Source organism: Eulemur rufifrons, chromosome 2, assembly GCF_041146395.1.
Source record: "Eulemur rufifrons isolate Redbay chromosome 2, OSU_ERuf_1, whole genome shotgun sequence".
Lineage (NCBI taxonomy): Eukaryota > Metazoa > Chordata > Mammalia > Primates > Lemuridae > Eulemur > Eulemur rufifrons.
In genome coordinates, this window is record NC_090984.1 from 106,677,513 (window position 1) to 106,701,815 (window position 24,303).

Consider the following 24,303-nt stretch of genomic DNA (forward strand, 5'->3'; position numbering starts at 1 on the left):
TTTAACCTTACAAAACTATGAAACACAATTCTCCCAGTACAGAGAGACAAAGACTTTAAAACAAATAATAACCATTATTGGTGACAGGTGAGGAAATTTACACTCTGCTGGGTATGTAAATTTTTTTCTGGAGGATAGTTTGAAAATTTGTATAAAAGTCTCAAAACAAGTTATCCAAGAATTTTACTTAGAGGAGTTTATTCTAAGGAAATAACCAGACAAATATGCAACAATGTATACACAGGGGATGTTTGTATCATAGCAATGTTTGTGTCATAGAAAAGTTGAACACAACCTGCCTCAACGGGAGATTGGTTATACAAATTGTTATACCCTTAAAATGGAATTCCTGATGTATGTTTATTCACATAGAAGTTGACCAGGACACGTTGTTGAGTAGACACGAACCAGAACCTATAATCTGAAGTCAGATTGCCTGGGTTTCAATTCCATATCTGCAGCTTTTTAGATATGAAAATTGGACAGGTTTTAAATTTCTCTGTATCTTGGTTTTCCCATCTATGAAATTAAGGAACTATTAAATCCTATTAAACAGGCAAATAATAAATGTTCACTGGAGGCTGCTCATGGTACTACTACTAGAATGACACTTTTCATTATATAAAGTATATATGTGTTAGAAATCTTTGAAATACAGTATCTCATGATGTTTTGATGTAAAACAAATATCCCATGTAAAGAGATGATTTAAAAATTTTTAAATCTGTATTCTTTTAAAAAAAAGTTGTATTGTCTACAAAATAAAGAAATAATAAAATTTCAAAACATATTATTGTTACTACTATTTTACCTTAGAGAAAGGAAGCAAACCACTTAGTTAATAGTCTGTTGAGAAAGCAGCAGTTAGATCTTTCCTAAGACAGTTATGAATGAATGGTACAGCTGGGGTTGAGGGGAAAGGCTGGCAGATTTCTCCTGTAAGAAACAGGCAAAAACTAAGTATCTTGGCCAGGTGCGGTGGCTCACGCCTGTAATCCTAGCCTCTGGGAGGCCGAGGCGGGCGGATTGTTTGAGCTCACGAGTTTGAGACCAGCCTGAGCAAGAGTGAGACCCCGTCTCTACTAAAAATAGAAAGAAATTATATGGACAGCTAAAAATATACATTCACTCTAGCCTGGGCAACAGAGTGAGACTCTGTCTCAAAAAAAAAAAAAAAAAAAAAAAAAAAGGTTCAAAATGTTGCAAGAATTACCAAAATGTGATCCCAAAACACAGAATGAGCACATGCTTTTGGAAAAATGGCACCAATAGACTTGCCTGGCATAGGGTTGCCACAAATCTGTTTGTGAAAAAAAAAAAGAAAGAAAGAAATGCAGGGTCTGCAAAGTACAATAAATCTAAGTGCAATAAAATAAAGTATGCCTCTGTATGGTCTTATATAACAGTGACTATTATTTCGTGTTGAGAAAGCTGCAACAATCTTAGAATATTTGCTGTTGCCACTACTAAAAAAGTCCAGTGAACATCACTAAATAAGTTTTTTCCATTTATCTTTGCATAGACAAATTAGGTTAAAAAATGGGGGCAAAAGGATAGCAGAGTCTCTATGTTCAAAATATAGACACTTAATTTTTCTCCCGTTCTTTTTCTTCAGTTTTAGGGGCTTTGATTACCATTATAATCACTTCATTTAGCTTCAATCTCTTGGTAACTTGAAATATATTATGGTCTAACATTAAAAGAATTCATCAATTCATTTTAGTTTGCATCAGTAAAGACACTAGGAACCTCTTAGGTACTGGAAAATTTCCCTGTGGTATAGAATGAGAACCTAATCTTTAGAAATGGCTTTTATTTGGCAGCAGCCCAACTCACAATAAAAGCAATATAGGGGTAGCAAGTGGAAGAGATAGTAATTAAAATAATGCTGGATGTTTTGTTTTTATTTTAATAGGCCATTAAAATGGAATTGTGGATAATAGTTAACTTTGTATACAAGATACAAGGCAGTTAGCTTTGTATTCAAGATAGTTAACTTCATATGCAAGATACTTAGTTTTGGGGTTTTTGGGTTTTTTTGTTTTTTGTTTTTTGTTTTTTTTGAGACAGCGTTTCACTCTGTTGCCCAGACTAGAGTGTTGTGGCGTCAGCCTAGCTCACAGCAACCTCAAACTCCTGGGCTTAAGCGATCCTCCTGCCTCAGCCTCCCGAGTAGCTGGGACTACAGGCATGCGCCACCATGCCCGGCTAATTTTTTCTATATATATTTTTTAGTTGGCCAGATAATTTCTTTCTATTTTTAGTAGCGACGGGGTCTTGCTCTTGCTCAGGTTGGTCTCGAACTCCTGACCTCGAGCGATCCACCCACCTCGGCCTCCCAGAGTGCTAGGATTACAGGCGTGAGCCACCGCGCCCGGCCCGAACTTTTTGATTATTATTATATTTGTTACGGTGGTCTGTGATCAGTGACCACTGATGTCACTATTGTAATTGTTTTGGGATGCCACAAATCTCACCCATATAAGGTGGTGAACGTAATACATAAATGTGTGTGTTCTGACTGCTCTATCCACAGGCTGTTCCCCTGTCTCTGTCCATCTCCTTGGGCCCGATTTCCTAAGACAAAAAAAATTGAAATTAGGCCAATTAATAATCCACAACTGATTTTCAACAAAGGTGCCAAGAACATACATTTGGGAAAGAACAGTGTCTTTAATAAATGGTGCTAGGGAAACTGGATATCCACATGCAGAAGAATGAAACTAGACCCCCATCTCTTACCTTATATAAGAATCAACTCAAAATGGTTTAAAGACTGAAATCTAAGAACTGAAACTATGAAACTACTAGAAGAAAACAGTGCGGAAACACTTTAGAATATCGGTCTGTAGAAAGATTTCTTGAATAAGGCCTCAAAAATAACTAAAAGAGCGAAGTAAGAATGTAAAAGATAAAAATAAAATCCTAAGCCCCCCACCCAACTGAAGAGACCCCCTCTTGTCCACAAGGACCCCTGAGAAACCTTAAAACGGAGTTCCCGGCCATGAGTAGACAGATCAGACAAGCTTCCTGATAGCCCCTCCCCCACTACCGTCATTAGGCCCTCTTTCCTAAGGGTTAAACAGAACCGGCCTTTTGAAAAGACTTGTTCCACCACTGTTTTCAATCCACCTTGAGACCTCAAAGTGATTCCTCTTGACTTCTGCCAGAGGCTCTGCTTCCCAGCCTGCGAGACAGCCACCTGTAAGCTGCACTCTTTTATGAGAAATAAAGCTCTCCTTTCCAAATTTATGAACCGTGTGATTCTTTAGTGGACAATGTTCTTAACACAAAGAAATGATAAATGCTCATGGTGGATACCTAAGCTACCCTGATTTGATCATTATACATTATTATACTTCAAAACATCACATGTACTCCATCAATATGTATAACTATTAAGTATCCATAATTAAAAATTAAAAAATAAAATTCAGAAATAGTAAAACTTAACCCTCTCTTCATTTTGTTGAGAAGAATGATGCTCAGCAATTTTAAGTAAACTGCCAAAGGTGAGATTAGAAGTCTTGCTTTTAATTTTTATTAACTCTGGTATTTCCTTAGTAAGCTTGTTCATTAAGTTAAAATCTGGTTAATTTTTCCCATTATCTTTTGAGATTGGCAAGAGTTACCTTGACACACAACTTCTTAGGGGCATTGTTCAGAGGGAAAACAAATTAATTAAACAGAGATTAACACCTATTTATACAGATAAGTCTTTGGGCCAAAGGTCAGGTGATGTCATGCACTAATGTGTAAATGTGTAGTCTCAACCTTATCAAGGGAGCTTTTAATTTACATAAAATATGCTTGGACCTACTTAGTCATCACATACACTGTCATAAAAAAGGAGAGCCAGAGGGAGAATCTACTCATTAGTCCTCAGCATTGCCCAGGAGAGAGGATGCTTTGATGCTGGTAAAGTTAACCTGGTCAGAGATATCCCCAAAGTGAAGAAGCCAATTCATCCAACAGACCACTTACCTCTACGTAACAGGATCTCTGTCAAGATACTTCATTCTGGCTGTTATTTACTAAGGGGGTTTATGATGCAGTACTGAGCACCTTCTTCAAACAACTGGTCCAGCCTGCCCTGCCAACTAACTCCCTTCTTGCTTTTCAAGATGGGCTCAACACATTTCATCTCTCTCCCCCTTTTTTTTTTTGGCTTAGAAAAGCAGGCATCAGACTTTAAGTTTGCTGAATGGTCCAGGAATATCCCTAGTTTCTTGTGTGTTTCTCGGGTGTACCTTCACATAGTGGCCACGAATCAATCTTTTCTCTCTGGTTCTAAACTTTTGCCTTAGTTTACCATTGCCCACTTCCCCATGCCTTCCCCAACACTCAACCTTCATGTCCCTACTTTTGGCCTCTTCCTCTAACAGCTAAACTATGACTTTACTGGCTTACTGGTTCCCTGGCTTAATGTGCCTTTCTGGTATCAGCTGCTCAGGTTGTCTTAGATGAGGGTTCCAACTCTGCCTGGGCAGAGACCCCCACAGTGACACCTTGCTGTTATCTGACAAGGCCAACTCCAGCTCCCTAGCAGAGTTCACAGGCTGGGGACAGGAATAGATTTTGACATCTATGATAGATTGAAAAATCAGTATTCTGCTTTATAAATTAATTCCTTAATATTTTACATATCAGGATATCTTGAAAAGACTTAACCAGTGATGAGATCTGCAGAGACCCTAACCTGTATTTTATTTATTTATTTTATTGCTAGAGCAAAGAGTACCGGTTTCTTTCCCATTCTCATCTACAGTCATGAGTTGCTTAACGATGGAGACACATTCTCACAACTGCATCGTTAGGTGATTTTGTCATTGTGTGAACATTAGACTGTACTAATACAAACCCAGATGGTATAGCCTATACACACCTAGCCTATACGGTACAGCCTATATTGCTCCTAGGATAAAAACCTGTAAAGCATGTTACCCTACTGAATACTGTAGGCAATGTAAGTATTTGTGTATCTAAACATATCTACACATAGAAAAGGTACAGTAAAAATATAAAAGTATAATAAAAATGTATCATAATCTTATAGGACCACTGTCACATATGTAACCTGTTGTTGATCAAAATGTCATTATGCAGTGCATGACTGTACTTATAAGTCCACCAAAGAGAAGTAAACAAAGAGGAGTTTCTCCAAGTCTGAGCCTTTTGGAGGGGCTGTAAAGCGCTGCTCAGTGGACCACCAAACTCTGCTATGGGTATGAAAAGCTGTGGAAAGGGCCCTTTTGGTTCAGGAGGTTAAAAGAGAAGGAGTAGTATGCACAGGTTACCGTAAGGGAGAATGTATGGTAGGATAAAGGGAAAGAGAGGTCTCTGTCCTGACTGATTGGAGCATAGTTCTTATGCCCAGGAAGTGCCAGGGCTGGGACTCAGGCAAAGTGCTTTCTGGAGGAGCACTGGGCGGGTGCCCAGAAGCAATGGCAGGACTACAACGCCCACACTCGTACTGTGACCAGAACCAGTGATGCATCAGGACTGCCTGCCCCCTTGCCACCAAAGTCTTGCTCGTGTGCATCTCCACATCCTCACTCACTAGTCACCTGGTCCCCATTTGGGGACACACCCCACCAAAACCCAGAATGCCTATAAGCTCCGAGGAACCTCTGGACCCTTGAAGGGTTGGAAGAACAGTCAGGTTCCTGGACTTTCGTGAAAGTGGATTTTAGGATGAATCATTAACCCCTAAGGAGTTAGAAGGGATGGAAGCTTGATGTTACATGTGGTCAGGGATGCCAGTTTCTTTCTTTCTTTCTTTTTTCCCCAGCCCTCTAAAGGATGATGGGATGCCAATCTCTAAGAGCCTCATCACTCTTGGGTGATAGGGTGAGCAGATAAAGTCAGGTTTCAGGCTTTATAAGGTGATTCCCAGGTCCTGGAACTGCAAAGGAAATTAAAGACACACCATACTACCTTTACCATCTCTTAACTGTAATAGTTAGGAGACAGAAAACGACAAGATTTACGAAGGATTAGGGAATAACCCAGGATAAGGGCTTGATTATCCTTCTGGTTGTGCTGGGGAGTAACAGAAAACCAAGCTATGCTTCAGAGAGATGTTAAATTGGCCAAATAAGCAAATCTAGAGGTTTTGGTCTCACCAATGGCTCTGTCATCTCCCTCCATGTTCCCTTCAATATATGTGTCCACTTTTAATTAGCACTAATGTCCCACCAATCAGCATATGCCACTGCAGAACTGGTACTCATCATTCTCTTTCTACATAATACTTTTTAGTCTGGTTTCCATCACATAGGCATGAATCCATGCCTACTTATTCTGGGAGTGGGGCTTGGGAGTCTCACCAGTCGCACCTGCTCAGAAGTGCCTCACCCTAACGGGCACACATGCTTTAAGCATACACAGCCATGCCTTTCCCTTCACAGTCCTGAAATAGTTACATGGCAGTGCCATTCTACTGTGGACCAGATTCCAGGTCTGGTCACTGGAACCTTGGTAATGGGAATTTCTGTTTCCCCAAAGTTGATTCTGTAATTTGGTCAGGGGGGTGGAGGTAAGGGTAAAGAAACACTCTTGTGTACATGTGTGCTGGGGATGAGGAGAAGAACAGGTGCTCTGGCTGAGTCTGTATCAGGTCTAAGGTAACTATCTTCTGTTTGTTGCCTTGGTGAGGCAATAATGTTGTTTCCAGAAGAAATTCAAGAAGTCCGGTGGGGGTGCAATTGGCCTGCAAGCTGAAAGAATCTCTGCAGATAACTCCCTTTCACCAACACTACCCAAAGCTCCTTGCTCTTTATGGGACTTTCTTTCCAGCAATGATAATGACAACAAAATAATCAAATAGCTCAAGCATGCAGTAGGCCACCTCTTTTCAATCGAATTTGAGGTTGGTAATTTGATTTCATCTTAGTACTTGTCCAATTCTCTTTTAGTTACCAAGATCAAAGGAGACATTTTTATAGTCTGATGCAATTTATAAAACTGTAAACATATCAAGTTAAGGTAATACCTTAGAAAAATAGGAAAACAGCTCATTTTCAGCATGACAATAGATTTATTCTAGCAGGTAGAGATCTAGTTGTACTCCTGAACCTCTTAAATTTTTCAGAAGACCTCATGAGGTAATCTGTGGGCAGAGCGAAAAGCTATTTCCAGATGATTCATTCACTCAATACTTTTCCTGACTTGCTCCAGCACCTGCACCATTTTATATATATGCACAAGTGTCTCCTGGCTAGACACAAGGCTCATAACGGAAAGGCTTGCTTAAGAGTGGCTTGTACTAATGCTGGCTTGAGTTCCTGGCCCCACGCTGGTGTCCAATGCCTATTTGTGTCACCACAGGCAGCAGAGGGTAAAGCCTGGGCTCTGGAGTCAGACTGACCTGGCTCTGCCACGTGAAAACTGTGAGCTCATGGGCACATCACTTAATTCTCTCTAAACTTCAGTATTTCTCAACTCTTAAAGGGAATAACAACTGTACCCACTTCCAAGGTTGCTGTGAGGGTAAATGAGATGGACATTGAATTTAACAGTGCCTGGCTCATAGCTCGATAAATGTTAGCTATCACAGGAAGAAAAAAATATACGTATGTATTATCATTTCAGAATTCTTAAAGAAGCAAAAAGTAGGATAGGAGGAAGTGGGGAGGGAGAATGCCTTTGAGGTTATATTATGATCTGCCTGACAGAGGAAAAAGGAAAGGAAGGAGGAAGAATGGAAGAAAGGGAAAGGGAAATAGAGAAAGAAGAATATGTCTGTTTCAGGTTGTGATTCCATGAATCCAAACCTTCCCATGATCATCACAGAGATAGTTCTCAAAGGCGTGAGAATTATGAGGGATATGACAGTCTGTGCTTCAGGTATCACACGTACACATTCACAGAGTCATTATGAACATAACAAAGGAGCGCGAGAATCCACTGCATAAAGGAAGTGTCAAGTCGTGAGTACACTGAGATCAGGCCAGAACGCCCAACTTTCTACTATCCCTTCTGTACTAAGAACTGTCTTTGTAACTGTCAGGCAGCTAGAAGATGTTTTAGTTGTCTAGACAAGTAGTCTCCAAAGTGGAGGAGTGCACTCAAGGAGGGAGACAAGTTGATCCAATGGCGTGCAGCAAGAAAATATTTTACAACTTCTATTTTGTTCACTTTTTAACTCATCTTTAAAACATGTCTATTCTTTATTATGTTATTAAACATTAACTGAAACACATGGTATGCTTGTAATTTATAAATAAGTTTGTAATGTAGTATATTCATAAGTAAATATACATATATTAGAGACTCATGATTAAACCTTTGGAGAAATATGACCAAACATGGAGAAAACTGGTTTAGCGCACTGGGCACATTTCAAATACTTAACATGGGTTCACATACACACAGAGATATCACCTCCCCTCTCTTTTTTTAAGAGCAGGCTCTTATAACCAGAACAATAGCCTTTGCTGTCAGTCCAAAGGGAAAGGTATTTTGGCAAATATGGGGGATTTATTATTCCCTAAAGCCTATTATTTGGGCAATAATTCAACCTTAAATGCTTACCTCTCTGGTGACAATGCTAAAAGCCTAACTCAGGCTTTCCCTGGACTCCAGCTAAATGTTGACTTTACCACCACCTCTCCTTGCTTTCTAGCAAGTTTTAAAACCAGCCTTCCAAATTCTGCAGAAATTATGAAAGTGATATAAACAAATTAACTATTGGAGCTGTTCCAGGGCCAAGGATCAAGTGACCTCACATCAGAACACCAGTCTTTTCATGTCCCTTTCTTGATTATACTCTTGGTGTTAAATACATAGCAATGACAAAAAGAGGGGATGTCTGTGAGATCGTGACCCATACCGGGGTCATCACTAGCAAGTGTCTTTGAATTAAATGTTTAAAAGCTTCTGTTGTTCAAGCAACAGGCTGAGATTGTTACTTTTGCTTTCAATTAAATCTTAGAGGAAAGGTCAACCCACGTGGTTCAGAGGGAAAGGACAAAGTCAATACAGGGGGATAATACAGAGACAAAGAATATCGTGGCCGGGCGCGGTGGCTCACGCCTGTAATCCTAGCACTCTGGGAGGCCGAGGTGGGTGGATCGCTCGAGGTCAGGAGTTCGAGACCAGCCTGAGCAAGAGCGAGACCCCGTCTCTACTAAAAATAGAAAGACATTATATGGACAACTAAAAATCTATATAGAAAAAATTAGCCGGGCATAGTGGTGCATGCCTGTAGTCCCAGCTACTCGGGAGGCTGAGGCAGTAGGATCGCTTAAGCCGAGGAGTCTGAGGTTGCTGTGAGCTAAGCTGACGCCACCGCACTCACTCTAGCCTGGGCAACAAAGTGAGACTCTGTCTCAACAAACAAACAAAAAAAAAGAATATTATATTGCTTGTTCTGCACCTCTCCCCCCAACTTTGGGTAACAACCTCACAATTATCCTTTTGGGGACTGTCCCCCTCTCATGCAAGTCTTCATGGATTGTCAATCAAGGTGCCCCATCCATGACGCATATGATTCAAGCAAAGTCAGATTCTCTTTGGAAATCTTGAATGGACCGACTCAGGACAAAATAATGGTAGGAGCTAAGTTATTCAGATGGAGGCACCCTAAAAAACTTACAAATTAGTTCTTACTGACTTGAGTCTTAGAGTGGCCCAGGTTCCTGCCCATCTGCAGGAGATAGCAAAATGGCCACAGATTCTTCCCTTCTCTCTTTATGCTCTTGGAAAGTCCCCTCCCACTCTGACTCTGAGCTTGGCCATGTGATTTGCTTTAGTTAAGATCGAATGCATATGTCTCAAGCAAATACTAGAAAAGTGCTTGTGCATTGGGGCTAGTCCTCTTCTGCTGTATTTGGAACGCCAGGATCATCATGTGAGTGAGCCTTGCAGGGGATGAGTCAAGAAGACACAGTAGCCAACCAAGCAACTGACTGCAGGTCCATGAGTGGGTCCCCAAGGAGGTCAGCTGAGCCTAGCACAAACTGGGGAATGCTCAAGCACTGCCCAGAGTTGCTGATTTGCAGAATCGTAAGCTAAACAAATGTTGTCTTTTCGGCTACTAAATTTAGGGGTAGTTTGTAACACAGTAAAAGCTGATACACCAACTTCCCCGAAGCCTGAGTGTTCAGCTTTTCTTTTGATTCTGTAAGCTACTACATCCTTAGAATAAATTCATTTTGTTTAGAGTGATTAAAGTTGGCATCTGTTGTTTGAAATCCAAGCTACTTAGCAGCCAGGCAAGAGATAGATGAAAAGATCCTTGCAGGAACCATGGGCACATATAAATTCCTAGAACCGTCCAAACTTGTCTGACTACTGAGCCAAAAATATTTCATTTTAATACTCCTCTTTACTCGCCCTCACTCTTTCCATAAAAGATGCAGAACAGTATTCTTATTGCTTAAGTAATATAATACACTTACTTCAAACTCTATAAATTTGGAGGGAAGGCGCCTTAGGACTCTTATTAAAAGAATTTCTATCTTTGGCCTGGGTCAACCTCGGCATAAACAGGTGGGAAGCAGACAGGACTTACTGCATTGTCAAGCGGTCAAGAGCATGGACTGCGACTCCACACTGGTTCACATCTTGGTTCACTCCACCTACTGGCTTTGTGATCTTGGGCAAGTTACTTAAATGCACTAGGCCTCTGTTCCCTCAACTAAGGCCTGCTGAGATAATAACAGTACTTACCTCTTAAGTTGTGAGGACTGAGTTAATGTGTATGAAGTATATATAGCAAACATTAATATTAGGTTAATATTTGATATAATTATTTTCATGATATTTCTTAGAGTTCCTTAGAGGAAGATCTTGGAAAGAGACATTTGGCATTGTGGGGTCTGTGATAAACCCACAGAACAGAAGGCTTTATTTCTAGTCCTGGCTCTACCGCAAACTCACTGTGGTCTTGGGTAAGACTCTGTGTCATTTCCTCACTATAACTTGGAGTAATCATATTCCCTGTTCTAGTTCAAAGGTTATTTGGAAACAGATATGAAATAACACATGTGATCATGCTTGTGAACATTCAAAAGTGCTCAACCACTGTATGGTTATATGGCCTGTAATTACTATTCAGTAATTGTAGTTTTAGATTCCAAATGAGTCCTATATTTCTCATGGTGTTCAGGTGGGCAGAATGCATTCTTGGAATATTTATTTACAGATCTATTAAACCAAAACTTGTCTACATCAACTCTGGATCTATGTGAGAAGCTTGGTTACCTATCAGATGAAAGAGCTCATGGCCTTTTCAACAGTCTCCGAGATACTTAAAGAGTTTCTGAGACAAGAAATGAAATCAAGTAACCACAGAAGAGGGGAAAGGGAAGGGCAAGAACACTCTCACACCTTTATATGTCCTGAACTGACAGATTCCACTTAATTGACTTGTCCCCAACCGTCCCTAGGACCATGGGGTTGAGTGTTCCTTGCCTCAGATGGGGACGACTCAGGATTTAAGGCACATTGAGTGCTTGCTTCGGCAGCACATATACTAAAATTGGAACGATACAGAGAAGATTAGCATGGCCCCTGCGCAAGGATGACACACAAATTCGTGAAGCATTCCATATAAAAAAAGAAAAAAAAAATTAAAAAAAAAAAAAGGCACATTGAATCTAAGGCACTCACATGTGCATCCATTTCAGGCACACTGGTTTCAGTCACCAAGTTCTAAAATAAGCAACAGTTTCTATAAATATCAAGAAGATTAAACATCTTAATAATTTTAAGGAAGAGGTTATATGTTAGAAAATTTGGAAGATGCAGAAACACATACAATTAAAAGCACCTAAATCTTGCTGCCACCTGAGATGATCAATGTCACCACCTTCCTTCAAGCTGTCTTACCTTACACGTGCACATTCATGAACATACACATTTCTACAACATAAGGATTATTCTGCATATACAGTTTTAGAGCCTACATTTTTTGCTTAATATTCTAGGGCGAGAATTTCCATGGGACAACATTCAAAACAGGCAGTGTGGAAGACACTAAGTGCAAGTAAGTAGTTGTTGGCAGCGTCTGACCGAGCTGTTAGTTTAAGCGTTATATGTGCTGAGAGTTTGGAGGGCAGAGCATTAAAACATATTAAATTCCAGTACATATATGCAATGTCTGGCCACCTCAGTGGAGGCATACAGGATATGTGAAAAGTAATAAGAAAATGTGATACTAGATAAAAGATGAACAATGCTGATGATCTGTTTCATGAAGTAAATTTTATTCCTGTTGACACTCAAAATCAGGGACTTTAGTAGACAGAGATGAGCTAATAGGATTAGGACTTCTATTTTCAAACCTAAAGCTTTTTGCCCAGCTGTGACACACCATGAAATGTTGACAAACATGCTGCTTTCCACTCTTTAAAAATAGGAACCTTTGTGTCCTATGCTGAGGGCATTTCCAAAGGATCAGTTAGAACCTCCTTTGCAGCTAGACACAGAACAAATCAATACACGTGGTTACCTGTTGCCTCCTCTTCTCTGCACAGATGAGAGAAGTTAAGCAAAGGACATAACGGTGGAACTTTGTCCATCTCTGTGCAAGGATCTTAGTTACATCACAGGGCAGGCTGCACAACACAGAAGACAGAGGTTTGCCTCTTCAAAGACTTTTCAAGAGCATGCACTATGTAGCACAGGAATTTCTATGCTTTCTTCAAGAGGAGACTGTGGCAAATATACTAGTCAGCATGCATTTGATAAAGGTTTATACCAAACAGAGAATAGATAGCCCCTAAAATATTTAGAGAGGAAGAATGTAACAACCCTATCTAAAACCTTAAGATTTCTGATTAAGAGTGTCAAGGGCTGTGTAAAAGGAAACAAGCATATACTGCCTTCAGCATCAGTGCACAATTAAACTGAAGAAAGAGATCTTCACGGTGTGAGTTTTACTTCAAAATCAATTTGAGGTTGCATTCTCCAACCATCCAGAGCCCTTGGGGACTTCTGGAGTGTGTCTGGGGCACTTTGGTGATTCCTGGAGTGGACTTTAGGTTTTAGGGCAAGAGAGGGAGCTGGAAGGAGTGCAGGATAATAGCCCACCACCACCACCTCCAAGACAACCACAGTGGCCCAGCTGACCCTTGCTGACCATGTACCGTATGCCAAGTGGTCTATGAGAGATCTCATTTGATCCTGGAGACACTTACATGAGGTAGGTCCTAGTATTTTCCTTATTTTAGTGATAGGGACACTAAGGCACAGAGGTTAGGTGACTTAGTCAAAGTTACAGAGCTAGTAAGAAGAGGTAGGATCTGAACCCAGAAGGTCTGAGTTCACAACCTTCAGTCTTAACCACTCTAGGGTCCTGCAGCATCGAGACTGCAGCTCAGTGTTGTTAGAACCATCCAATCTTGAGCAACTTTCTCAACTTCTAAGTCTCAGTTTCCTCACTTTTAAAGAGCGCAATAATTTGGCCTATACACAATATGGCCGTGAGAACCAAATGAAACGTGAATACGTGTGAATGTCATTTGTTAAATATAACATGCTATACAATTTAAATTCTTTTCATTATTACTGACGAAAGATAAGAGGAAACACTTATTCATTCATTTTGAGCTTGGGTTTTGTTTTTGACTAGTACAGTATAAAAGTTTTAATTTTAATAATCAATAGAAGGTACTGAAATAAACTGATATTCCTTGCCATGCACATTAAGTATTGAGAAAGAAGCAATACTTCCCTGTATCAGGAACCTGTAATTAGAAAGCATAAAAAAAAAATAGTGATTACTTTGACAAGACAGTGACTTAAAATGGCTCCTTGGGGGGCTTTGTAACTCCACTGATGAAACCTATTCTAGATGCTGGCAGGTGTGTGACACTTCCCTTCAGGAAAGGGGAAATGAGCTATCAAGGATTTGTAGCTCTCCAGATAATGACTTCCTGTTCCACAAAAACAAAGCACAGCAGTTGGAAATAACAGTCTGTCTCCCATCCCCATTCCACATCCTATGGCTACCATCCACAGTCCAGGCTGAGGGAGGCTTCCTCTGGCTCCAGGTCTCCAGAGCTTCAACTGCTTCTGACAAACAAAAACCCCAGAAATTAAAAGCTTTCAAAGAGTTACCTCTGATGAAAGTCACCTGGACTCAGACTTCATCTGCTGGAGTCCAAGCAAGGCTGGAAGTCCCTGATCTACAGTACCTCTATCATGGCACACATGGGCAGGATCTGTTTGTGTTTATTTTCCTGCTATGGCCAGTAAGTTCCCAGGGAAGAGAAACTACAGAAAGGCCTGTTGAATAGAACCATGCTGGGAGTTTCATCTAGGAAACTGAAGTTGGGACAGATGAAAATGCGAGCAAAACACTGCTGCGAGAAATTAAAGGAGGCCTAAATAAACGGAGAGATTTCATGTTTGTGGATTGAAAACTCAAAATTATTAAGATGGAAATTTTTCTGAAATTGGTCTACAGAATCAATACAATTCCAATCAAAATCCCTAGGCTTTTTTTTTTTTGATAGTTCATCAATTTCTATCAAAGCCTGTCAATACCTAAAACAATCTTGAAGTAGAAAAATGTTAGAGGACTTCCATTACCAAATTTCAAGATTTATCATAAAGGTTCAGTAATTAAGACAGTATAACAGGAAAGACAAGTAAGTTCATGGAACAGAATGGGGAGTCTAGAAGGAGACTCGTACATATATGGTCACTTGAGCTTTGACAAAGGTATCATGGAATTCAATGGGGAAGGAAAGTTCTTTTCAATAAAATGTGCTGGAGCAACTGGATATCCATATAGAAAAAGTAGTCCTTTATCCTTTCCCCTCTATATATGCAAAAATTAATCTGAGAGGGATCACAGATCTATATGAAAGCTAGAAGAAAACTATCTTCATGACCTTAGGGTAGGCAATAATTTCTTAGGACACAATAGACACTAACCATAAAAGAAAAAAATATAAATAAATTGGACTTCATCAACTTATCAGGATACCATTTAAAAAAGTTAAAAGGCAAGCCACTCATAAAAGTCTTGTATCCAGAATACATAAAGAACTCCTACAAATCAATAATTAAAAGATAAATTCAATAGGCTATAAAGAAGCTACATGAATGGCCAGCCAGCACAGAAAAGGGACTCAACATCACTAAACACCAGGCAAGTGCAAATTAAGCTATAATGAGGTCCTACACACTAACTAGAATGACTAAAATTAGAAAGCATGATAATATCAAATGCTAACAAAGATGTGGTACAACTAGAACTCTCATACATTGTTGGTAAGAGTATAAAATAGTAAAATCACTTTGAAAAATGGTTTGGTAGCCTCTAGTAAATTTAAACATTCACCTACCTTATGAACAATAATTCTACTCTGATGTTTGTGCTCAAGAAAAATGAAAAATATGTCCACAAATAGACTTGTTCAACAATGTTCATGGCCGCTTTATTCATAATAGTGAAAAATTGTAAACACCCCAAGTAACTATCAATAGGAGAAGCAAATTGTATCATATTCACAGCACACAATACTCCTATAGCAATAAAAATAAATGAGCTATTTATACACACATGATGAATCTCATAGCCACCATTCTGAATCTTAAATGTTACTATTGCTCCATCATTTAACTTGTTTTGATTCATTCAATTTCCCACCAACCCTATAACGTATATATTATCCCTCAGTTTTAATAATAAAAAAGATTCATAGAAGAAAAATAACCAAGACTTATTCATTCATTATTTATTGAGCATATATTATATGCTACTAGGCAGTGTGTCATATGCCAACAATGTAATAGTAGCAAATATTGACACAAGATTTAAACCCAGTCCTTTCACTACATACCACTACCAAGTACTGTGACAAGCCAAATGTAAAACAATGAATAAGTCACTGTCATTGCCTTTAAGAAGTTCAGAGTCTAGCAGAAGAAAACAGGTAGATAAAAAACCAATCACAATACAGTAAAAGCAATTATAATACAACACAAAGTGCTCTTACAGGTATATAAAAAGTGCTGCATGAACCCCAAAAAGGAAATGACTAGTAATTCTCCCTGGGACAGCTGAGGCCAAGCTGGCAAAGGAGCTGACATTTCAGCTGAGTGATATAACAGCAGACAGAATGCCTGCAGACACTGAGACACAGTGGAACGTGCTCAAGATTTGGAACTAAATACACCCAGTTGGGATGCCAGCTCGGTGTTCTCCTTTGCGAAATGTAGATAATTATCCAACAACTTGAACCGCTGTTGTGAGAATCAGAAAAAATACCTGTAAAGATCTGAGCCCATGCAGAGGAAACTCAATGTATAGTAGCTTTTAGTTTTTGAACAAATAAATGTTGTTAGTCATATTGCCAACATATGTCTCCTTCTGCAGATTTGTGTCAGTCTCCAGAAATGCTCACCTCTCAACATAATAATATTAAGTTTCTGAGGCTGAAAAGCTTGAGTTTTAAATCCTAAACCTACAGTGATTTGCTGGCTTTTGTCCTCTCTTGGACATGACTTAAGCCCCAACACATACCACGACACTGTGTATTAAGGAGAGTTGGCTGTCTCAATCAGAGCACTTTATTAGAAGGTTGGAGGCCAGGACACAAAAACATTAGGACTCAAGGGAGTAGCAGCCACTAGGGACTGTGTCTCTTTGTGAAAAACCATTCAGAATGGCATGCATAAGCATGCGCCTTATCAGCTGGCTCCTCTGTGCCCAGCTCACAGCAATACTCACTTTCATCAGCATCAGATACCCCGATCTGTCTACAGATTTCTGGAACAGAGGCTAACAAGAATTAAATTAATCTGAGAGAGACAGTCCAGCAAAGTAGGACCAAAATGGCAGAGCTTTCTTAATGCACACAAGACTCTTCCTGCAGAGACTGGAAGGCTCGCTTGTACCAAAGATTTTAATATAGATAACGAAATAGGCTCAGTATCCCTTCTGGTGGTACAGCAGGTTAGTGCTGCTGAATACTAAAGCATTTACAAAACAACTCAGAAGTTGTTTGCAAGGCTGACTGGCTCTTTACTGACATTTCCAGTCAAACCAGAATCATTAAGGCGAGAGAGTGACCCCAGTGTCAGAGTCCACGCTGCCATCCTCTGCTAAGCACACAAGTTTGTATATGCAGTTGACTGACAAACTGACACAGAGGGTGTTTATGTCATTTAACCATCAGAGCAAACATAGCAAAGAGCTCTACTAGAAATACGACACATGGAGAGGGAGCAGGCTTGCATGGTGCCACAAACAAGCTATAAGAGATGCCTGGAAAATTATGTAAGCTCTCCAAGCCCCAGGTCCTTCACCTATAAAATGGGATATTCATGCCCCTGCAGGACGTTGTGAGAGTTACAGATGATGTGGGCAAGTGCCTGGCATAATGCCCTATATACAAGAGATACCTAATAAATGGTTGTTTTTGGTATTACATTAATGTGAGGCACTCCTATATCTATAGTTTTTGGGGGAGGCGAGGAGTAGATAAAAGCTGAGTTGAGTGCTTTTGTTAGAGACCATGTCAAGTGGCTTTTAGACTGCTTATATGGAATGGAGTTCAGTGAGGTGTGTGTGTGAGAGAGAGAAAATTGTGGAGGGGAGAGGGAGAGAGAATGAATACAAATCAGAATGAGAATGAGAAAACGCATTACTGGGTGAGTGGAGGATAAGGAGAGAAAAAGAAGGGGAAAAGTAGCTTTCAGAAGAAACCTGGTCTGTATGGATACCTTGTTACCAGACTATAAGCTGTATGAAGGCAAACCCTTCGATGTTTTATGTTATTTACTTTCTACCCTGTTTTTAATCCTCATTACCTGCTCCGTCAGTGTATAGCAGCACGCCCGGCACCCAGCAGGCACCCAGTAAGTACTCACTGAGTGCGCACCTGAATCAGGCACTGCGCTCACTGGCAGGTGTGGCCGTGACTAAACACAGGAAAAGGAAACCAACAGCAGTGGTGTGGGACAAGTGTCAAGCAGTGGCTCTGATAAGCAGAAGTGCCCTTTGCCCCAGTGGCTGAGTCACTGCGCCACCACACGGACACACTGCAACAGGTTCCATTCACAGCACCAATGACAATATGAGGTCATTCCCTCAACAAAGCAGTAAACCGTAGAAAGAGGCTCCAAATTCTAACCCAGGAAAGGTCTGCTCAGTGAGCAGATCAGGTGCATGATACATTTCACTGTCCCATCCTGGACCAGATGTTCAACATACACTGCCTTCATTCATCCCCATGACAACACAGGGGAGCTATTATTTACAGTTTAGAGGTGAAGAAAATAAAATTCACAGAGCTTAAGTAACTTGTCTATGGCCAAATATCAACCAGGTTTCAAAACCAGTGCCCTTTTCATCTACTTGAAGTAAAACACACACACGGAAAAGTGCACATATCATATGTACATAGCTTTGTAAATTTTCACAACTGAGCACATGCGCGTAACCAGCACCCAGATCAAGAAACAAGTCCCCTGTGCTTATGTCCAGTTACTCCTCCCACCAAGGCAACCACTATCCTGACTTCCAACAACTCTGAGTTTTGCCCAGGACACTCTAACCTACAGTAATCTCTCTTCCCACCGAATTCCTCAGCTTTTCTTATCTGTGTTACCCATTTGGAATTTCCCAATACTCTCTTGTAGGGTCGACTGTTTATTCTTTTACATATCTTATCTTCCTAATTACAATTATAAGCTCCTCAAGACCAGGGTTTTATACTTATTTACACTCCCCTAGCACATCTAGTATGGAGCAGTCACTACACAATATATATACAGCTAACAGTTACTTTCTGGTTACTGTGTGTCTGACACTGTCTTAGACACTTTGCCTGGATTATCTCATTTAACCCTTCCAACAACCCAATAAGGTAGGTACTGCTATTATATCCCTTTTACAGATGATAAAACTGAGGCACAAAGGAGTTAAGTAACTTGCCCTAGGTCACAGTTAGAGAGGGACGGAGTCAGGATTCAAACCCAGGCATTGTTACTTTAGCCTTTTTTTCCTTTTTAGAGAGGGGGTCTCGCTATCTTGATGAGGCTGGAGTGCAGTGGCTATTCACAGGTGCAATCACAGTGCGGTGTACCCTTGAACTCTGGGTTCAAGCGATCCTTACTGCATAAGCCTCCCGGTAGCTTGGACAACAAGCACACAACACCACTCCCGACAGAATTATAGTCTGATCAGTTATACTGTACAAACAAGAAATTTACCTTTGTGGAACTCAGTCCTCATCCTTTCATGATTGCAGCATGACTTTTGAAAACTGCAGGCTTCCTGACATTACCAGAGATGACTCTTCCTTGACACCACATTAGGAAAAGCAATGGGATTTTCATCTCATTGGCTCTTAGGGAAATGAAGAAGGGAAAATCCAGCTAAAACTGGGTGTCCTCCAATAAAGCAGACAATAAAAAAGTACAATAGGACGTTAACCCTTTAATAAATTAGCAAGTAAAGACAGCTCTGCAGCTGTGCCTAAGCATGATAATTACTATCTTTTTTAGCTGGCACTACAACAAGAAGCCCTGATTATTTAAATGGAAGAGCAAACAATAATTTGGGTGGAATATTATTTAAATAAAGAGCACTTCTAAAAATCAAATTTATCATGAATAGCAAGCATAGGGAAGGGCACACCTACAGAAAAAGCTGTTATAACTGGCAGGTGTTTGGGGAAGTCTCAACGATTATTCTCTTAGACCCTCCCCATTTCACAAAATATGAGCACAGGGCAAAATGAATGAGATTTTTAAAAAAACAAACAGAAAATGATGTCTCCATATGCGTCTAAGCTGCTGAGCTATGCACATATTGCACTGGAGCAATTATAACATTAGGTATTTCTGGATTGTATCTTTTGGAAGTGTTTTCAGAGGGGGCAGCGTTCTTCAGCATGACCTAAGTGGTGAAAAATCTTCATTCCTTGAGGTTAATCGGATGCAATTTTTCAAAACAGTAAACACTCATCTGGAGTGAAAGCTGCTGAGTAAATTTCTAGAAATTTATTTTCTTTTTTAAAAAGGGACAATACAATGTAGCGTGTAAGAGCATGGGCTTCAGAGTTAGAGAAATCTGTAGTCCAACTGACACTTGCTGGTGTACGATCTCGAACACAAGACAGCCTTGTTGAGCCTCCGTTTCCTTACGTGTGAGAAGACACTAACAGTCTACAGTTGATCCTTGAACACCACCAGTTTGAACTGTGCTGGTCCACTTATATGCCAGTTTTCTTTTGCCTCTGCCACCTGAGACAACCCTGCCTCTTCCTCCTCAGCCTACTCAATGCAAAGATGGGGATGAAGACCTTTATGATGATCCATTTCCACTTAATGAATAGTAAATATATTTTCTCTTCCTTATAATTTTCTAAATAATTTTCCTTTCTCTAGCTTACTTTATTGTAAAAATATAGTACATAATACATATAACATGCAAAATGTGTTAATTGACTATATGTTATCGGTAAGGCTTCCAGCCAAGAGTAGGCTATTACTAGTTAAATTTTCAGGAAGTCAAAAGTTACATGTGGATTTTCGACTGCCCGGGGGTTGGTGCCCCTAACTCCAGTTGTTCAAGGGTCAATTGTATGGATGGTGCGGCTGATAAACAAGATAAAATATCTAAAGCTATCATATCTTTAGCTTTGATTAGGAGATAAAAGCCAAAGGAGAATGGCTTTTGTCTTTTGAATATAAATTGGTTCTGAAAGGACTTCCCAAACAGAAATTTACAAGTTTTAAGCATTGTCATTAGTCACTGTCAAGATTTACTCTCTCTGGATTTATGCAATCCAGCTCAAACTTAGAAACTATTTTTAAAAGGACTTGGAGCAGACAAAACCTAATCAGAGTCCATGTGCTAAAAGTAGCGCCATATATTCACAGGTGAGCCGCTTGGCGTCTAACAAGGCCTAGACGTCTACTCACGCTACAACTCTGAGTCTATCCCTAACAACTTGTGGGCAGTGACGGTGGCCAGGGAAGAGAGGGTTTTTTTCCCTCTCTTGCACCTTCCTTGCTTTTGGAGCAAGAAAAAATGAAGGAATTGATGGAGGAAACAGAAATTCTTAAGGGACTACCAGATTCACCCAGAGGACGTGGTTTTATCCACAGACATACCTGCACTAAGAGGTTGTGGGGGGATTAGGACAGGAAGGCTGCGTCTTCAAAATTCAGAAGGGCTTGCACTGGGATAGAGCTAGCCAGAGAGAACAGGCTGGTCTTCTGACAGAGTGCTTTACTTGGTTCAGCATCTAGATTCACACCTTTCCCTGGTGTTTGCCTAAAACCTTGTTCTCCCCTGCTCCTGTGAGAATGGAAATAGGTTGTCAAAAACCTTAAAAAATCTGATTACCTTGACCCTTGAGCCTCAGTGTCCCTATCAATAAAATGAAGGGAAATCATACCTTCCTCACAGTATTATGCAAATCAAATGAGATTTCATGGAAAGCATTTATTATACTGCCTGGCACTTAGCAGTTGCTTGATAGGTAAGTTATTATTACTGGTTTTAAACAAAAGAGATGCCAGATATTGGATCTGAAATATAAAAAGATAATAATATATATATTTAGAAGAAAATTTAGTCTGGTCTGGATAATTCTAGAATTTACTGAATCTTGGTTTGAATAATTGCTATTATATCTCAAATGCATTATTTTCTCCATTTTCTTTATACTTTCTCATTTATCTATACGCTTTAAAATGTTAGTTAAGAGAATGAAAAAACACTTGATTATCCTTGAGAAAATCTATTCATATATATTCAGGTCTTGTGCTGTGCAGATCTGGAGTTGAAGAGCTAAAGCATGAGGCTCCACGATCAAATATTCTTTCCAGTCAATCCCTTGGACATGTATGGAGCTCAGCAATCTTATTCTGTTTTGATCATGATTGTGTGTCTAAGGGCACAGAGTTTGAGGGGGAGTTATCCTTTAGAAGGAAAAAACAGAAACTGTTCATTCTGTCATCATTGTCTCTTTCAGATAATAAACACATATTTCCTACAGAGAGCCAGGGATAATGTGCCAAAGACAGGAAGAGACTGGGCCAAAGGTGGTGTTATCTTATTTGAGAATCCTCCACACAGAGGATCGTCCTTGCATTTCACAGCAACAGTGGTCAAAATGTTTTATGTCCATGGTCACTGTGGAAGGGCAACAGGCCACGAGACCATGTAAGCAGGACCCCGAATTAGGGCTGGGAGACCTGCCCTTCTACCACTGGGAGATTCATTTGATACCCTAGGCCTCAATTTCTACATTTTAAAGCTAGGCGGCTGGATCAGATGATTCTGAATTTGTCTGTCTTTACAACCCTATAATTTATATCCACTTTTTCTACTTTTTATCATGAAAGAGGACAATGCAAGCCACCCCACTTTGGCCAGAATTAAGAATGACACCACTTTTGATGTGTCACACAAATGAAAGAAATGGTAAAACATGAATTCATGTTAAAGATAAAAAACATATATGTACAGTGCCATCCGGCAGTCATTACCAGGAGAGCTGCCTGCATGCAGTGTGATGTGCCTGCTTGTTGCACGCTTTTTCTCTTGCACCATCTATGGTAGTGATAGAACAGTATCTGTAAATGCTCAAAATGGGTCATTTAATTTCAATCTATGAACAGTCAAGACTAACTAAAGCTCCAGACAGATGCAGCAGTGTAAGCGGCACCTCCTCCTCATTCAATGTAGTCAACATGAGAACGGTAGGCAGCATTCAAAACAGGTGGTAACGTTTAAGTTGCATTCTGAAAGGTCTACTTGGCACCAAATGGCTGAGTATCCAGGTGTTATTCATTCATGAGCTACTTGTACTTACTTTATGCCAAGCCTTAAGACTATGTGCTTTATATACATTATCTCATTTAATACTTGATTACCACTCCCCTCCACCCCATTTTGTGGGCCAGGAAAGTAGTGTGACAGAAGCTTGGGGTCCTGGCCATGCTTCTCAGCTGCATTGTTGTGACAGCTGTTTCACAGCAGAGGTGGACAGGAAACCTCCTGTTTCCTATCCTCTGTGCCCTCTTTCCAAGGTCCAATGATTCACATCCCTTCTTCTCAACTCTGAAAGTCCTGAAAGAGTGGATGGCTCACAAAGTTTGATACCAAATGGTTCTATGACTACCTCTCTGTCTTCCATGCACAAGTCAACTGGTACCACTGATATCCCTTGAGTGCTTGCCCTATTAGGCGTTAGTTTTAGTGGTAGGTTTAAACTAGGATTGGGGCTGATGAGCAAGTACACAGATTTGGACAAGAGGAGAAAGTCAGCCTAGAACTTAGATTCCCACTTCCTGGATGACAGAGCTGAATTTATATTTGTTTTTGTTTTGCACCTAGTATTATATCCAGCCATTAACAGGTTAAGAAACAGTATGGTATACTGGAAAGTGCAAGGGAATAGGAGGGAGGAGTAGAACATGGGGCACAGGGCACTATCACCCCCATTCCTGCCCGACCATCTTTGCTCTGCTCACCTCTCCCCATAACCCAACAGAACCCCTGATAATGAGAAGTGCCAAATGTCAAGGGATGTTTCTAATTTGTGAGGTGCAAAGGAGAAAAGGCTGAATATCTCTGAGAGGTATCTATTAGAAACAATAACAATTTTTAAATTCATACTATGTGTCATGTACTGTGCAAAATAGATTTCTTTTTTTTTGTTTTTTTGAGACAGAGTCTTGCTTTGTTGCCTGGGCTAGAGTGAGTGCCGTGGCATCAGCCTAGCTCACAGCAACCTCAAACTCCTGGGCTTAAGCGATCCTACCGCCTCAGCCTCCCGAGTAGCTGGGACTACAGGCATGAGCCACCATGCCCGGCTAATTTTTTTTTTTCTATATATATTTTAGTTGGCCAGATAATTTCTTTCTATTTTTAGTAGAGACAGGGTCTCGCTCTTGCTCAGGCTGGTCTCGAACTCCTGACCTTGAGTGATCCACCCGCCTCGGCCTCCCAGAGTGCTAGGATTACAGGCGTGAGCCACCGCGCCTGGCCTCAAAATAGATTTCTTAAATGATCCATATATTTATATCAACTCCATATAAACATGAAGAAAAAAAGGCATAGAATGGTTTAATAACATCCCCCAGTTGTACAGTTAGGAAGTGGCAGAGCCAGGATTAAGAGAGGCTTTGCCACTGAAAAGAAAGTGATTTGCTTTGTAAAGAATTTTGTTAAAATGTTATTTATTTCCAACAGGTCTAGAAAGAAGCAAATCCCTAGGAAACCAAGAGAGTGCTCATAGGGGACCTTTTTGGAACAAGTCAGGGGACATCAGATAGGAAAGCACCATATTCTCATGTATCACCTTTGTTCTGTGTATTTTT

General features: G+C 40.2%; 1 protein-coding gene and 1 non-coding gene across 2 annotated transcripts in view; one reads left to right on the forward strand and one right to left on the reverse strand.

Moving 5' to 3' along the window:
* STON2 (stonin 2) overlaps positions 1-24,303 on the reverse strand; it is a 139,559-nt gene that overhangs the window by 13,245 nt on the left and 102,011 nt on the right. Inside the window, exon 8 of the mRNA XM_069465191.1 lies at positions 15,541-15,544. Within this exon, the coding sequence (XP_069321292.1) occupies positions 15,541-15,544 (4 nt within the window). The remainder of the gene's footprint in view (positions 1-15,540; positions 15,545-24,303) is intronic.
* On the forward strand, positions 11,456-11,562 carry LOC138380997 (U6 spliceosomal RNA). Its single transcript, XR_011232954.1, has one exon. It is a non-coding gene; the product is annotated as a U6 spliceosomal RNA (small nuclear RNA).